The sequence below is a fragment of the Sycon ciliatum genome, chromosome 8 (genome assembly GCF_964019385.1).
Source record: "Sycon ciliatum chromosome 8, ocSycCili1.1, whole genome shotgun sequence".
Lineage (NCBI taxonomy): Eukaryota > Metazoa > Porifera > Calcarea > Leucosolenida > Sycettidae > Sycon > Sycon ciliatum.
Genome location: NC_088650.1, coordinates 8459251 through 8476513, shown reverse-complemented (window position 1 = coordinate 8476513; position 17263 = coordinate 8459251). Strand labels below are relative to the sequence as shown.

The 17263-nt window shown below is 49.8% G+C and overlaps 3 protein-coding genes across 3 annotated transcripts in view; all 3 read left to right on the top strand.

Moving 5' to 3' along the window:
• The first annotated feature begins 165 nt into the window (after positions 1-165).
• Positions 166-2425, top strand: LOC135823201 (signal recognition particle receptor subunit alpha-like). The gene has a single exon (XM_065336047.1). The coding sequence runs from the start codon at positions 260-262 to the stop codon at positions 2144-2146; it is 1887 nt and encodes a 628-aa protein (XP_065192119.1). The 5' UTR covers positions 166-259; the 3' UTR covers positions 2147-2425.
• Positions 2426-2996: 571 nt separating this feature from the next.
• LOC135823202 (glutathione hydrolase-like YwrD proenzyme) lies at positions 2997-11208 on the top strand. Its single transcript, XM_065336048.1, has 8 exons — positions 2997-3331; positions 5749-5902; positions 6251-6460; positions 7483-7723; positions 8158-8329; positions 9126-9285; positions 9698-9868; positions 10345-11208. Exons 1-8 carry the CDS (start codon positions 3084-3086, stop codon positions 10648-10650), a joined length of 1662 nt encoding a protein of 553 aa, XP_065192120.1. The 5' UTR covers positions 2997-3083; the 3' UTR covers positions 10651-11208.
• A 3668-nt stretch (positions 11209-14876) lies between these two features.
• The window catches only part of LOC135823200 (polypeptide N-acetylgalactosaminyltransferase 13-like), a 9994-nt gene continuing 7607 nt past the window's right edge, over positions 14877-17263 (top strand). The window contains exon 1 of the mRNA XM_065336046.1: positions 14877-15562. Coding sequence (XP_065192118.1) covers positions 15117-15562 — 446 coding nt within the window. The 5' untranslated portion in view covers positions 14877-15116. The remainder of the gene's footprint in view (positions 15563-17263) is intronic.

Here is a 17263-nt window from a genome sequence, read left to right as displayed (position 1 = left end):
TCCATGGGAACAGTGACGTCAGTGAAGAAATCCATTTTGACTCATTTTGCAGCGAACCCCTACTCGTACTGTACTACGGCCTTTTTTTGTAGGCCCTGCAGTCCGATCCTGCACCCTGCAGTAGTTGTACAGATATTGTATGACTGTCCTGACATGTGTACATCTGCTGAACAAAGAATAAAAACTCCATGATCGACAAGAAGTCATCATCATAATTTTCACTTCATTCTTAACTTGTTCTTCTCGTCTCGATAGTACGATGTTGGATCTGTTTACGATCTTCACCAAGGGTGGAATGGTCCTCTGGTTCTTCCGGGGGACCAATAGCATGCTTACCCAGCCCGTGAATTCTTTGATTGAGAACTCAATCATAATGCAGCGTACGAGGACTGCTGACGATTCCCTAGCTTTCAAATTCAAGGTGGATTCAGAGCTCGGAGTAGTGTTCTTATTAGCACACCAGAAAATATTACTGCTGAACTACGCTGACAAGCTACTGGACGACGTGCAGGTGGCTTTCAAACAGCGGTTCGCCTCTGCGTTTAGTGAAGGAGACGAAGCTGAACAGAATGATTACAGCTCGTTTGACAGTGATTTCCAGATGGTGCTGCAAGCAGCCGAGCAGGAACAGCATCAGAAGAAGCCCACCATGAAGACATTTAGTCAGAGTGGAAAGTTCTCTAAAACCTCTGCTGGTGCTGGTGCTGCACCATCCGCACAAGCGGCACCAGCACCAGCCACTGCCACAGTCAAGACCCCTGAGCCTGCACCTGCAGTGAAAGTGCCAGCAGCTTCACCCAAATCACCCCCTGGTCCACCAAGGCCACGTGGTGCACGAAAACCCAAGGCTCCTCCTGTAGCTTCGACTCCACCAACGAATGGCAAGAAAGTGAAGGGAAAGGAGAAACGGTCATGGCAAGACTCGAAACTGTCAACTGGTGCTCGGCAGGCGTTGGATTACTCTGCTGATCCCAAGACCGACAACTCTGACATGGCAGCAGCTATTCCGATTAACGACTTTATGCAGGATGGTCCAAGCATGGTAGGTCCTTTGACTGCACTGGACAATGAAGAATATGACGACGGTGAAGAGGAGGAAGCGTGCGATGACGATGCTCACAGCTCAGACGACGCTGCGGCCCCTGCTGCGTCCAGCACAAGCAAGGCTTCCAGCAGTGCCTCCGGTGGCGGTGGTGTTCTGGGTTTCTTCAAGGGATTGGTGAGCAGCAAGGTGATCACCAAGGAGTCGCTTGCTCCCGTTCTCGACAAGATGAAGGAACACCTTGTGAGCAAGAACGTGGCCCAGGAGATTTCCCAGTCCTTGTGTGATTCTGTTGCGGAGAAGCTGGAAGGACGAGCGATGGGCACATTTGGTAGCGTCTCGTCCACCGTTCGCTCTACCCTGGAGGATTCCCTTGTGCAGATCCTGACTGCTGGCGGAAGCCATGATACACTTCGGGAGGTGATGGCAGCAAAGAAGCGTAGCCGTCCCTACGTCATCACGTTCTGCGGCGTCAACGGCGTCGGAAAGAGCACGAATCTCGCCAAGATCGCGTTCTGGCTGCTGCAGAACGGCCACCGCGTCCTGGTTGCCGCGTGCGACACGTTCCGCGCGGGCGCGCTGGAGCAGCTGCGCGTTCATGTGCAGCGCTTGCACGCCCAGCATCCGGCAAGCGACGGCGCCGCCGCCATGATCCAGCTGTATGAGCGCGGCTACGGGCGAGACCCGGCCGGCATTGCCAGCGACGCCATCGGCTACGCCAAGGACGAGGGTTTTGATGTGGTACTGGTGGACACTGCCGGCCGTATGCAGGACGACGAGCCACTGATGAGGGCCCTGGCCAAGCTGATCAAGTGCAACACGCCGGATCTCGTGCTGTTCGTCGGAGAAGCGCTGGTCGGCAACGAGGCCGTAGATCAGCTCAGTAAATTCAACACGGCTCTGGTGGATCACGGCGATGGTCGACTGCAGGTGATCGACGGCGTCCTGCTGACCAAATTCGACACCGTCGACGACAAGATGGGTGCCGCAGTGTCCATGGCCTACACCAGCCGCAAACCCATCATGTTCGTCGGTACCGGGCAGACGTACCGCGATCTGAAGAGCCTCAACGCGTCCTCCGTCGTCAAGGCACTGCTGCGGTAACTCCGGCCGCACGCTACCGTGCTCACTGCCCGCTACTACCGTGTTCACTGCCCGCTCCAGGGTAACGAGTCTGCTAACGACAATGTCCTTCCAATCATACATTTCACTTTGACTTGCCGTGTGTCTTGCCAATTGCCATGCTGGCATCATGAAACCCCTCATGCAGAACAAATTTTTAATTTCTAGATCGAAAAAACCTTATTTTAGAATCTAATCTGCCGCCCCACAGTGCAGAGCCCTCATGTAATTTATTGAGATCTTGCCTTTTAGTAGCCTTGAGTGTGTCCACCGCTGTTTGTTGTGTGCTGTGTGGGAGTTCTTCACTGGCTCGTTACTGACCTGGCTGCCTTGGCACGTCGGCCATTGTAGGCACGTCGGCCATTGTACTGAAAGTCGGTGTATTTTGGCCAGGGAATGCTGATGCGGCGGTGTCAGCTGACGGTATGCCTGGACGACTGTGCCGTTGCCGGTTTAGCCGTTGGAGCAAAATGACGAACTTGTAGGGGCACCACTCGGATACTGTCGCAAGCCGAGCCGCCAAAGTTTGACCAGATGGACGAGTAGCCAGTGTCAAAATTTAATATAAATCCATAATTTACAAAATAATAGCCCGTTAAGGGCCTTACTCTTGACTTGCTCAGATCATGTAGTTGTACACCACCCAGTACCCCGAACCCATTCTCTTAGTTGTGGAATCGGTACATAATTTAAAAATGCAATGCGACCGCTAGCAGTAGCACTGACTGTGCTTCTCTGGCATTTTTCTTCATGTTCACCATGGCAACAAAGGCAACAGCTGCTAGTAGTAGTACCGGTACCATACACTTTTTGTAATGTTAGCATACTAATGACAATGTAGTAATGATCCTGTTCCAGTGTTTGTTTGAAAATCCGAGTGTACGGTCGATCACGTCCACGCGAGTAGAAGAAAATAACCATGTCGATCTCGTTCAACTCTCGTCGCTCGGCATGTCTCAGTCGACGCGACTGCGTTGCTTCCAGCCAGCAGTTGGGCACCAAGGTCGGCCTGCAGATCCTGAAGGACGGGGGCAATGCGGCCGATGCCGCTGTGGCTGTAGCAGCCGCTCTGAACGTCACTGAACCCTGCAGCACAGGAATAGGCGGCGACTGCTTCTGTCTGTACTACGATGCGGCGAAGAAGCAGGTGTTCGGCCTGAATGGGAGGTGAGGAACACTGCCGTAGAACTTAGAAGGGACGGGTTCCCTGGTGTATGCATCAGGATACTAGTACGCTGTAACTAGTCATGTGGGCTCCAGCGCTAGCTACAATAGTGGCTATAGCGCAGTGGGAATATATCTCGAGCCAAGTAAAAATATTTTCTTGAAGGGGATTCCCCAAAGGAGTCCTTAAAGGGGAAGTTAAGGCTAAAATCAAAATTTCACCAGGTGTAGTCTTCGGGGTGCTGAGTCTAATGGTCTTGGTCCGAGGAAGCTGAGACGCTCCCTTCCTACTTCAATCCCAATCGAACTCGCGCACTTCCACCGAAACTGGGTGACTGCGCCCTACTAGATGGGGAGTTGTATGCAAAATGTCACTAAAAGCGCCATTTCGTTCTTATAAAAGCACGGATGACCGCGATTGGCCCATATGTTGTAGTCTTTTGGACGCTGAGTTGACTGGTTTCGGTCCGAAAAGGCTGCGATGCAGCGTTCGGCCCTTATTCCCAATCGAACATGGTTGAACAAGCGGTCACGTGCTCCTGCGTACACCAGTCACCGTGCCTGCAGGGCACAACTTACAGCCTGTTTGACCTTTTTTGGGTGCAGTCCTGTCACTCGAGTTGAACCTTGGTGTGAAAGTTGTCGCCTGCTGGCGCTGTGACCAGGTGACTTGGGCACGCAGGAGCACGTGACCGCTTGTTCAACCATGTTCGATTGGGAATAAAGGAGGAACGCTGCATCACAGCTTTCTCGGACCAAAACCAGTCGACTCAGCGTTCAAAAGACTACAACAGATGGGCTAATCGCGGTGACGGGTCATCCGTGCTTTTATAAGAATGAAATGGCGCTTTTAGTGACATTTTGCATACAAATCCCCATCTAGTAGGGCGCAGTCACCCAGTTTCAGTGGAAGTGCGCGAGTTCGATTGGGATTAAAGTAGGAAGGGAGCGTCTCAGCTTCCTCGGACCACAACCATTCGACTCAGCACCCCGAAGACTACAACTGGTGAAATTTAGATTTTAGCCTTAATTTAACTTCCCCTTTAATTCGATGATGTGGAGGTTTTGACTTTTGTGAATCATTCAAGGATAACTACGGCATATGCGGAAACTTTGCGCTAAATGACTGTTCATGATGAATGGTACGCAGTGGAAAAGCAGTACTCGTGTTGCCACTCAGCAGAGGTTATAATTATGATCATTGATCACAGTACTTTAATTGAGATGCATTGGCAAAGCCGTGGTGCAACGAAGTACTAGCTCAAGCGAAGCCGCCGAATCGTGCCGTATGCTAAGCTCTCATAAGCAAATTCGCTAGTTCGCCGCCATGACATCATGTCACATATGTAAAACAAACCAAACCAAAACGTGACCTAGCTCTGCATAATCACCTCGAATGATGACGTAAACATTCAACGTCTATAATAGAACGTGCCGACATGATCAGTGCAGATCCCAGTAACTTAGCCATACAGTCAACTTCGCTTATAACGACACTCGGCGGGGCATCAGAAAAGTGTCGTTATTCACAAAGTGTCATTATACCCGAAGTCTCATTATATGTATTACTGTTGGATGGGGCTTTGCTCTGGGCATGGAAATTCTGTCGTTATTCGCGAATTGTCGTTATATCCGCAGTCGTCATTAGCGAAGTTGACTGTACTCCGTAAGTGACCTTGATAATGAACTGGATCGGTACCGTGCGTGCTGGCCGATGTAGTACACAATCAGCTTGGGGTACCACGGGCGTAGGAACCGGTCCGGCAGGCCCGGCGGTCGCCGGACCAATAATTTTCGAATTTTTTTCTTCTTTTTTTTCTTTTTTTACATTTCAACCTTGTTGATGGCTTGTCGACTCTTGTACAGGTACCATGTTTTACATCGACAATGCGGTGTATCATCAGCATGCATATTCTTATTTCTCATATTATTATTCTGTAGCATTAAAATATGGCCTTTTAGGCCCAATTTTCAAAAAAAATCCCGCGGGAGGACCCCCGGACCCCCTCTCACAATTTCGCCGCACCAATATTAAACTGCTTCCTACGCCCCTGGGTACAAGTGATTTTTTGTGCCGTTCGATGGACTGATGCAAACACACAGTGCGCCAGGTACTGTAACGAAACCTGATCCATACGAGTAGTCGGAGTACTTCATTGGCTGGTGCTGCAGTATAACATATTGTGTGTGATGACACAATGCAGGAAGGTGCTAGCAAAGAATTGACTTGCACGTGTGTGTGTGTGTCTGTGTGTGTGTGTGTGTCTGTGTGTGTGTGTCTGTGTGTCTGTGTTTGTGTGAGCCTGGTGTATATGTGTCTGTGTGTGTGTGTCTGTGTGTGCGTGTGTGTGTGTCTGTGTGCGTGTGCGTGTGTGCATTTGTGATGTGTTTGTGTGGCTCCGTTTCGTGCGCCGCTCCAGTGGCCGCTCGGCTGAGAGCCTTAGCTTGGAGCGGCTGGAAAGCGAGGGCTATACGGCCAGCAATCCACTTCCGGCACGGCATGCGTACAACGCCACTGTTCCCGGTGCTGCTGCCGGCTGGGTTGACACTATTGAGAAGTTTGGTAGCGGCAAGGTAACCAAGGAAGCGTATACCCCCATGCCTCCCCTCCCAAGTGGATTTTTGTGTTCGGAGATAGAGAGCACGCTCTCCCATTTTCTGGGTATACATGCCTGGCCCCGTATGTTTATGTGATGTGTGTGTGTGGAGGGGGGGGGGGGGGGGGCATTCCCGGGATCTCGTCCCAATTTAGCTTAAAGGGATGTGCACGTCGTGTCTATTGGCTAAGTTTCTGCAAATCTGAGTAGCACAACTGAAGTCTGATCTGCAGGGTCCATTCGTACTTTTTTATTATTATTTTTTTTTTCAAGAACCACTTAAAAATGCCAAACATGAGTACATGTATCATTTCTGTCCTTGCAGCTCACCATGACGGACGTACTGCAGCCTGCTGTTGATCTGGCCGACGACGGTGTGCCCGTGGCTGCCATATGCGCCTTCCACTGGCAGCGCGGTGCCGATGTGCTGACGCAGGACCTGAAGGAGAATAACGGCGGCGACCTGCTGGTGGACGGGAAGGCGCCGCAAGAAGGTGACGTAGTCAAGATGCCATTCCTAGCCGACACGTTCAGAGTAAGCCGCACACGGTTTGGATTCACCGGTACAGGTGGAATCCTGATAATTCGAATATGGCTTTATTCGAACATACCGCTTAATTTGAAGTTTTTCCAGGACCGACTTCTATCAATACGATTCCCACCTAAACATTTCTGATAATTCGAACCTCGAACTGGATATGTCCGGTTAATTAGAAGTCCCACAGATTCCATTTACATAGAAAACATGTGGGATTTGTGCTGATAATTCGAAGTTAGCAAAGTGTAATTCGAAGTTCACTGTACACTGTGCTGGTCAGTTCAGTTTGCATGAGCAGGCTGTGCCGGTCAGTTCAGTATCCGTGAAATCTGTGTCTAAGGTCCATAGCGCAACTCTGCGTGACCATGAGAGCATTTTGACATACATATTGTGTTGTGGGTTCATGTTTGGATAATTAGAATGTCCGGATAATTAGAAGTTTTTTCCTGGCATTTTGAGGTTCGAATTATCAGGATTCCACCTGTACCCATTCCCAGGCACTGTAGACTCGCAGGGGCGTCACACACGGTGCGACCAGTACCACTTTTCGTCCGGGATGGTCCGCCCAGAGCGCATGTAGAGCGCTAAAACGTGCCCTGCTCGCCGAAAAATTCGATTTTTGTTCCCCCGGGCGACACCCCGCACCCCTAGTCATAGCACTCCCCACTGCCCTGTGAAACCCCGGGTAGATAATGCCGAATCATCACTCTCGGAGTAGTTTGTGCTGGCACACGGTATCATACTTCAACATGCAACCCAAAACAGTTCCCCACAGTGTGGGGAACTGTCACACAGTTTGGGGTGCATGTTGAAGTATGATACAGTAAGGCTATTTTCAGGTCTCAAGCAGCCAGGCTCAGAAAGTAGCTGAACATGATCATGTACCGATTAATTGTTGATTTACAGTACTGTACATATAGTAGCGAGTTGCAGTCGTTGATTATTGACGTATGGAATATCCAGTTTCAAAGGGCTTTTACCAAGTTATTTGTCTGTGCTTGCTTCTCTATTACAAACAGGCCATCCAAACACAGGGCAAGGCTGGATTCTACTCTGGCCGCATTGCTCAGGCCCTGATCAATGTCGTACAGGCGAATGGTGGAGCACTGACGATGGAGGACTTGGCAAATCATAGGACAACGTTTGAGGATCCGATTCACACCTCGTATCGGGGCATCGATGTGTGGGAGATAGCACCAAATGGTCAGGGTCTTACTGCTCTGATGGCCCTGAACATTCTCGAGAATTTCCAGATGAAAGGTATAGCTATGTTTTCCACTCTATTGTCCTTCTGCCAACTGTCCGTGTACATTCTGTATTGGTCAAGCTGGTGTATCTCAAGTTTCCTGGCATAGATTCATGCATGACAAATTGACAATACATGTACAGTCAGACCTTGCATGACAATCCGGTCCTCTTTTATCCGGATCCCTCGCCATCCGAAGAAAATAGCTGGTTACAGATTTACAGCATGCATGTTCGGTTATCCGGTTCCCTCGCCTATCCAGGCTGGATATTTTTTCGGGGAAAACGGATGTTAAGCGAGGTTTGACTGTAGAACCAAGTGAAAATATAACATCAGAATTGTTATACCACCTACATGTGCATTCAAAAGGTTATTGAGCCCCACTTTTTAGTTAATGCTATGCTCCACTGATCCTTCCCCCCCCCCCCCCCCCCCCCCGTCTGCATAGAAATGGGCCACAACTCCGTTCAGTACATACACACGCTGATCGAAGCGCTGCGCCTGAGCTTCGCCGACACCTTGTGGTACGTCGCCGATCCGGCCAAGCAGAAGGTACCCGTTCAGGAGCTCCTGTCCAAGACATACGCAAGGGAGAAGTCGTTGACGATCTCGGCAGAAAAGTGAGTGCAACTGTGGTTGGCCTGACTGAATCTCGTTTTAAACAACTAAACAGAGTAATATGTATTGCCTGGCTGCTAGTGATCAGGTGGACATTGTGGAATGAGCCCATTGCGCAATGACGTAATTTGTACCGCGAACACCCCACACGGCCACCTGGGCTTGGTCGTCTGGGGTCTTGAATCGTGCATCCCTGAAGGACCCTGATCCCAGTGTACTCACATGCATTACTCGTGCATTCCATGTTTGGCAATGCGCAATGGGCTTATAGATCAAGCCCTGACTCTACTGTGTACTGTAAACCGTGAATGGTCTAATTTCTGCGAAATTCGCGACCGCGTGGAAATCGCGAAATTTAGACAGCGCGAAAAGGAGATCCATGAAAGGTTTAGCAAGAATGCCACAGTACTACATAGTAGCACATTCTGCAATCGCAAAATTAAAACCTCGCAAACCTGTCCGGATTCTGAAAACGCGAACTAAAAACGCCGCGAAAATTTCACGCTTTACAGTATGTACATTGTACTCAATCTGCGGACAACATGCATGTTCAGTTCAGTTCAGTTTGTTTATTTACGGATTCTCCAGAGGTAAATGGATACCTATCATGGGAGTCTCACCAAACCAATAAAATAATGAATATAAAATTATGCCACATGTACCGCCATTGTACGTGACATGTAGATGTATACTTGGCCAGCTGATTGCACTAGAATTGGTCTACTCGAAATCGTGATCCATGAGACTGCTTGTTGTCATGAACACGAACACCCCATTGGCTTTTCTTTACCTGTGCAGAGCACTGGCGGACTGCAAGCGTGGGTCTCCTGCTAACAGCAGTGATACCGTCGTGTTCAGCGTGGTGGACAGCGCAGGAAATGCGTGTTGCTTCATCAACAGCAACTACATGGGCTTTGGCACGGGTCTGGTGCCCAAAGACTGCGGGTTCTCCCTTCAGGTTAGTGCGATGGACAGGCTAAGTATCTCTGGGCTTCCTTACAGGGCGGGGCTTTTGTACTAACACTTTCGATTAGCAGCAACTGTGCTACAGCGGTTTATGGTAAGTGTTCGCCAGCTTAGTGGCTTACTGCGGCATCGGGCTGGGCAGTTTCCTTCCTTTGATACCTGCAGCCGATGCGCATTGTGTGTGCATGGACGAGTACTGAATCATTTTTACATTGAGTCTTATTCCAGGCCTGAGCGTCACTAGGTGACTAAAAAAAATAAAAATAGTAGTGATGGTCTCTGCTGGAATGACAGCTACGCCATAGCTCAGTGGTTAGATCATCGCTCGCCTCAAGCGAAGGTCCCTGTTTGGAGTGTTCAAGTTCTGCTGTTTGTGTGTTAACCCTGATCACGTTTTTTCTCAGAACCGCGGTGCCAATTTCTCCCTTGATCCGTCGCATCCGAATCGCCTCGAAGGCGGCAAGCGTCCCTATCACACAATCATTCCGGGCATGGCAACGCACATGGGCTCTGGCGAGCTGTACGCCTGCTTCGGAGTGATGGGCGGCTTCATGCAACCGCAAGGACACGTGCAGGTCAGTGAGATGCTGGGGAAGCTGAGCAGTCCTGTAATTGTTGTCATGACCTGTACCAACAGTCTATATACCCCCCCCCCCCTCCCCCCCCCCCCTCCCCCCCAAGAGTGTACAACTACAGCCTATGGGGTCTGCGACAGCCGAGTTTTGCATCACCTGACAAGGCCATGCGTGAGGCTGCCCTCGCCCTGTCCTCATAGCAGGTTGATGATCAACCATGTGACTGGTTGCGAATAAACACGGGCTGCTAAAAGCAATACAGGGTGCTAACTCGCTAATCAGTATACAATATATGTGGCTAATCAATACCGGTCACTTTCAGAAACAAGAGGGTGGTTTATGCTGGAATACATCAGAAAAGAGTCTTATATGGCGGGTTCAATGAACGGCCAAGAAGTTTGGATTGCGGCAATACGATTTCGTTTTAAAACCACTGCTGTACTCGCACACACAACCACACTTACACGCACACTCAGGTCCTACTAAACATGATCGACTACGGCATGGACCCACAGGCAGCTCTGGACGCTCCTCGGATCTGCATCGGTTCAGGCTACGGCTTCACAACGGAGTCGGACGTGGCCATGGAGGACGGCATTGACGAGGCTACGTGCCAGCAGCTGAAGGCCATGGGGCACAATATAGCAGGACCGGTGTGCGGTCACGCTCGCGCGCTCTTCGGGCGCGGCCAGATCATCGCGCCGCGACTAGCTGCGTCCGGCGAGCGCGTGTGGTGGGCCGGATCCGACGGCCGTGCTGACGGCATGGCCCTGGGTAACTAAGCAACACTTAACCAGTGTATAGTACACATACCGTGTTGCATCATCTCGAGTCGACAACATTCTGTATAGTTACCTATCATTGCCAACTCAACTATCTGAGCATGATTGGCTAAGGCGGCCTCTTTTATAAATTGTAAATACAGACAACCAGAGTGCCTCGCCGTGGTTACCGTGACGTTTACGAGTCAACCCACATGCTGGTGGCATCATGCTATTTGCAAATACTGTACGAAAACGGAGTACAGAATTTCATAGTATTCATTCCCGATTATTTCAGAGCAATTTAGGCACACGGAAACATTTGAATCAGTCTGCGATTTTTGCTCTGTGACTGCGGTGGATGAATGCATTCATATTATTCCTATCCGTGTTGATATTTTACAGAACCGCGAATTTTGAAACTGTATCTTATTATTCTATTTTCCAATCCTGGATACTGTAGGCCGATGATTTGTTTGCCTGCTGGCGTGTGTGAGCCCAACACCAGGAATGGGTGTCTGACATGGTCGCTGAGGGTATTATAGGCTATATAACTTTGATATTTACTTTCTTTTGTAATTGTCCTCTTCCTCTGGTGTGTGGGCTTTACTGCATATAGCCATCAGTATGCCCAGTATCTGAAATGGGCACTCGATCAGCCCATCATATCTGATGTTTATATACATGCACTGGCAGCAGTGCCGGGCGCCGAAGAACGGAGCGCCGAGGAACGAACAGCCTAGAATTTCACCGAGCACAGCATACCAATGTATAGACAGAGACTCAACTGTGCATAGACTGTAGTACATGAAAATAAGAACAGTCTAGGCTACGAGGCTGACCCCCCAGTTCTTCGGTGACTGACAGTACTGTACCCTTCAAGGTTGCCCATGCTGTCGGACCCTGCCTCCCAATTCGTATAGATTGAAGACAACTCCACCTGAGCTGAATGGTTCGCATTAGAGGTTACCCTGGTTACTTTGTAGCTACTAACACTCAGGCTGAGGCTGAGCACTTTTCATACCATGGCATGCAGGCATTTCGGGACCGCCACCGCAGTTTTCGACTGGTGCGGTCATACCATAGTTTTCACAATCGAATTATTATACCCTCCGTATGGCATGCCACCATGTGGGTACACTCAACCTCAGCAATACACATGAGTTGGTGTCCAATAGCAGTTAAGTTGGTGCGGTGGTGACCTGACCAACCGGACCGGCTCTGACGGGCCTGCAGTGTGATCGGCGTTCCATTACTAGTCGCTACCCATAATATACAGCGAAACCTGTCTAAGAATTACCGCTCAAGGGACCTTATAAGTGTGGTCTCTGTAACCAGGTGGTCTCCTTATCCAGGGCCATCAAGTTGACTGGAAATAGCATCCCTTGGTCCTGGCTGCGGTGCTCGTCTGGGACAGGTGGTCGCCTTGACAGGTTTTAATGTACCACTATAACAACACAGGGGCGTTGGAAGGTAATTTAGTGTGGTACGGTCAGCCATCTGAAGTACAATTTACTCGTGGGGAAGGGATGGCTGAGCTGAAATTTTTTGGGAAATTAGAGCCCAAATCAGTGCATTTTATTGATTCACAGGGTACTTGGGTCAAATAGTGGTACGGTCAATACCGTAGTGACCGTACCGTGTCCGACGCCCCTGCATCATTCCCGGATGATTATAGACTCAGTGTTCAACTACAAATTTTGTAAGCACTGGAAGAGACGGTAGATCACAGAAGGGCCAGTTTTTTTTGCGGTTTTCGTATATAGCCAGGGTGTGATACAATACGCCCTACAATACACTGTACTTCAACTATACACATACCGGTACATACAGCACATGAAGTACAATGTATACTGTATTTATTTATTTATTTATTTATTTCTGCACCTCGTGGCATGTCAAGACCGTGAGCCAATTAAATTGAGGAGAGGGTGAGACCAACCACGGAAGAAGAGAAAAAAGAAAATGAAGAGCACGCACACAAAGTGGGAAGGGATTAGCAACTTACAAAGCAATGGGATGCTCAGCGAGCTATGCAGCGGAAGTGGGGACTGTGACTTTGTTTACTGGGAGATACTGAAGTGCTGTCTGACGAGGGTACGGAATTTGGGCATATCTGGAGCTTGTCTAACACTGGGAGGCAGTTGGAGCCACGTGGAGTAGGAGGAAAAGAAAGGGGAATTGACGAATAGGGTAGACCTAGCTAGGGGGAGACGAACGCAGCTTCGGGTGGTGCCACCTGAATCGAACCAATTAAGGGACTGTAAATGAGCAGGGTGCTGGTCAAGAAAAATTGAATGTGCCAGGGTGCACTTGGAAGCATCAAGGTAATGTTGCAGAGTGGTAGTGGATGCAGCAGCATACAAGTCTAGATTTGGGATACATGTATAACGATCAGTGCGGAATATGATGCGCAGTATACGGCGATGGAGAACTTCTAATTTACCTATGTGGGTTTTGTTAATGGTGGACCAGGCAGGGAAGCCGTACGTGAAGAGGGGAAGAATGTATGATTTATAAAAATTAATCCGGCAATTTTGGGGCAAATGGGACAACTTGAGTATCACGTGTATAGGCAGCTTCATTGGATGATCATGGATCATGCTGCTGTTGTAATTATGTAGCTGGTACCCTCCTACATGTTCCACCCGCGTGTACTGATTCAGTCACAGCCACACCTTGGAAAGTCACAGTGACAATCCGCATGAACTAAGCGGCCATGATTTAGCACTGAGGCTATTACTAAACACCTTGGCAGTTGTGTAAGTTTTTTTCAGCAATGCCAATGAGAGTGAGCACCAGGATCAAGGCTACAACTACTATACAACAGCAAGCGGTAAGGCAGTAAGTTCTGCTACAATGTACTTCACATTCCAATTCAGTCAGTTGGGTGGGGGATCATCATGGAAGAAGGGATCATGACCAGGCAGTCACTGACAGTCAGTCACAGTGCTGCAGCGCATGCAGTGTCTTATCGTGTAGCTACCAAAATACCATGCCTATGGATTGTACGTATACCTGCTAATACTAATAGTAATACAGCCAGGCTGGTCGGAAGTGAACACAGGCGGCGGTGCTTCTTCGCCTGCTCAGCTGCTATGGACTCTTGCCACTACAACTATTACGTCTTACAAGTACAAAGTCATGTACGTGTGTGTGTGACAATAGCATATCGCGCTTCTTAGGATATAAATAATTATTATCCTGCTATCATCATGATCATACCCCAGTAAATATCATTTCCAATCCCGGCCCTCTTGATATGAGCGCTTCGAGCTCAGCAGCTGCGCTGCCAGCTTCATGCAAATGATGTTCGCTGATGACCGCTGCAGGGGCTGCTTATGGAGACCTAGAGTTGTCTATCAAGTATCATCTCCTATCCTTACCACAGCGCTTCCCATCCTGACCCGACAGCCGTGACCGTGGAGACGAATGTTGCATTATCTTTATTCACCCGCTTGTTGCCGCTGCTAATGATGACATGGACACCCAAGCTCCACATCGAGTGATCATCGGCAATCTCCTTCTCCCCTGTGAGAAAAAAATTCAAACTCAGCAGCAATCGCTTGGCTGTCTATGTACCGGTCCTGTCCAAGAAACGTGGCAGACGGAAGGAACTGACGGTGCTCTTGCTATGGGGAGATTCAAGAAGCCGATTGCCCGATCGATCACACTCGCACGCAGCGCAGGATGAGTGGTATGGACGTCGTTGAGCTGGATTCGACGAAGTAAACCATGGCAAAAACGGTCGAAGCCTAGCGCCTGCGAAGGCCATCAAAACAAACGAAGGTGCGACTCGGTCGTATCAGGTCGTTTCCAAAAACAGGCAAGCTGCTGCGGCCGCCACCTGCGAAGCGAAGTAGCGTCCTCAAGTAAGTCGTAATCATACAACTCCTGAAACCTTCAAGTAAGAAATAGTTGCCAGGGAAACAAGAAAATGGCGCTGCTACTGCACTGCCATGCACGCGGAGGCGCGCGCGTGCAGGACGAAAATTTAAAAGCGCCACACGTATACCATGGTATACGCGTACACGAAAAAGCGAAAATTAAAAGCAAAAAAGGACAGTACCAGCTCGTACAGGCAAAAAAGAACTGTCATGCTTTGCGCGCAGTGCAGTTCGCACATGTCGCACTACACCGCGTACCGGTACGGTACGCGGTGTGCGTTGGCCGTGGCTTGGCGACGTTGGCGTTCGCGTACGTTCATGCATTCTCGATGTCTTCGTCATCCGAAAACTGAAAAGGCTTTGTTGGATGTTGTGTATGATCGTGAACTTGAAGTGGGCACAGCATTTCTGGTTCTTGTTCACCAAATACCAATAGTTGACCTGCAGCCACTGTACAAAGGCTGTTTATCCCTTGTGGGGATGTAGGTCTACTTGCCAGCCCCAACAGCTGCGTCGGAACAGGGCTGTATTTCGCATCTCCACCGTGCCAGCCTACGGCTGACCCACTTCGTCTGGATTTGCTCGGATCTGGCGTACGGCATGCGCCTGTGGCGTTTTCGTCGTTGTTCGACGATATTGTTTGGCCTAGCAATAGCGTGGCTGGTGTGTGGAGCGGGGTACTTCTTGTACCTCAGTGTTCCGAAGTCCCTGTCCAGCGCTGGAGGTGATGCTCCGGAGGTAGCAGGTGCCAATGGGATCCAGGGAAATGTGAGAGCTGACTTACGTGGTGACGTAGGACAACAGGCCGGAGATCGTGCAGCTGTGGAGAACGATGCTGTCCGCGACGTGAGGCGGAATGTGGAAGCGGCGAACAATTTAGAGCCGGACGAGAATGCAAAGAGTGAACTAGTGGGCGAGCAGGACTATAGTAATGTAGTACTGGATGCCCAGAAGAAGCAGAGTGGTTACGATGGCTACGGCTTTAACGAGGCGCTGAGCGAAGCAATCCCGGTCAGACGCGCCGTACCCGACTTCAGGCATAACCTGTAAGTAAGCGCTCGCACGCACGCACGCGCGGCCATGTTCAACGCGCTGCTGCACCGCGCTTTCACAGTCCCGCTCATTGCACGCCTGGGCACTTTTGGGGAATGTCATGAACAAAATCAAGAGTGCATGAACATCAGAGTGTGCAGTTTCTGCATGTGGGTCGCGGCGATTTTTCCGGATTACCGGTGCATCATAATTGATGCAGATACGGTGTGAGCGGTTGGTAGTGCCGTAGGGCAGTCGAATGAACTGGCAAGAACAATGTAATCCAGGAAATTCGCCGTGACGGCAACCGATTCGAGCTGCGCTGTCTGGTTTTCGCACACTCTTTTGATAAAAACAAAGAAGTGAACACACAATTTGAAAATGTGCAGTACATAAGCACAGTACGCTCGGCGTTCCGTAGGATTCAGTCACTGCGGAAAATAAACGGTGCACTTTAATACTTGGTTATTTGAAACCACCTTTCATACGGAGCTGAAGTCCATGCAGCCACAATTTAGAGGCTGCGTCTGAACTCGAAGGAATCAAGCGAAGACGGTTGTGCTGGTACGCGAGATTTTGGTCTTGAGTACATGGGCATAGTGCGTGATGTAAGCAAGTCACAGTCATAGTGAAGGCAGCATGCCGCCATGCATGGACCCTTTAGGAAATGTAGGTTTGCTGCGTAGTTACCGCCGAGAACCACACAGGCTGGCGATGCGGACGCAGCCAGGGGCCTCTCTGGCTCCGCTCCTGGCGCGGCACGGCATGCATGCAGCTTGAGTCTGCTTGGCGGACCATATGAATTTCGCTTTTGGGTGGTGAAAGCCGGGTGCAAGGCAGGCCAGGCCCTGCGAACTGTGTAATGCACACATGCTGCAGGCATGTAACACGTGCTTGTAAGCCTGTCGTCACAGAATAACGCGGACCAATCCCTAGAATTATGCGCTCGAAAACAGGACGTGCAGCAATTCTGCAGGCTGTACTGTAAACCGTCACGAACCGTGTACATACATTGCACATTGTGCAGTTAATCCGTACTCAGTTTACCTTCGAGCAGACATGAGCTCCACACAAAACCTGCTAAGTGTGACCTTAGGGGTCGTCGCAAAAGTTTTTTTGTCGTCCCTGAAACGAACATGATTCATTTGGGGGGGAGGGGGTGCGAGCCAAAATCGCAAGTCGACCGACACTGTACATATGACATGTACATGCATGCGATTTTCGTCGTCCAGCATAGCAAGCTGTGTTCGTTTCAGAGGGAGGGGAGGGGGTCCAAGTACGAAATGAACGATGTTCGTTTCAGGGACGACAGAAAACTTTTGCGACGACCCCTTAGTACACTTAAGTTTCTCACACCGTACAAACTTCGTTGCACTCTACCATACGGTTTTCCTTTCCCTGGCTGTAAAATCAAGGTGGGGGCGCTCTCGCGGTACTTTACGGTACTATTTTCTTGTGCATTCTCATGGATCCTGCGGTTTTTATGCAAAATCCTGGAAACCGCAGATGAAAGCCAAAATTGCGCATCCGCGTGGGAATCATGTTATCCAAATCCGATGGATCCGGATCCAACTAATCAATCATTGCAAGTCGAGTGGATCTGGTTCAGGATTCGACCAAACGTTCGCGGCCTAAGGATAGAGTTGGAAAATCCGCAGACGCTGGCACTTCATTCTTGTCAGGTGACTGGCTGTATTGTCCGATTGTAATCAGTA

Coding starts and splice junctions, on each gene's coding strand:
- LOC135823201 (XM_065336047.1), top strand. CDS start 260: ATGTTGGATCTGTTTACGATCTTCACCAAGGGTGGAATGGTCCTCTGG.
- LOC135823202 (XM_065336048.1), top strand. CDS start 3,084: ATGTCGATCTCGTTCAACTCTCGTCGCTCGGCATGTCTCAGTCGACGC. Junction 5,903..6,250: donor AGAAGTTTGGTAGCGGCAAG/GTAACCAAGGAA, acceptor CTGTCCTTGCAG/CTCACCATGACGGACGTACT. Junction 6,461..7,482: donor TCCTAGCCGACACGTTCAGA/GTAAGCCGCACA, acceptor TATTACAAACAG/GCCATCCAAACACAGGGCAA.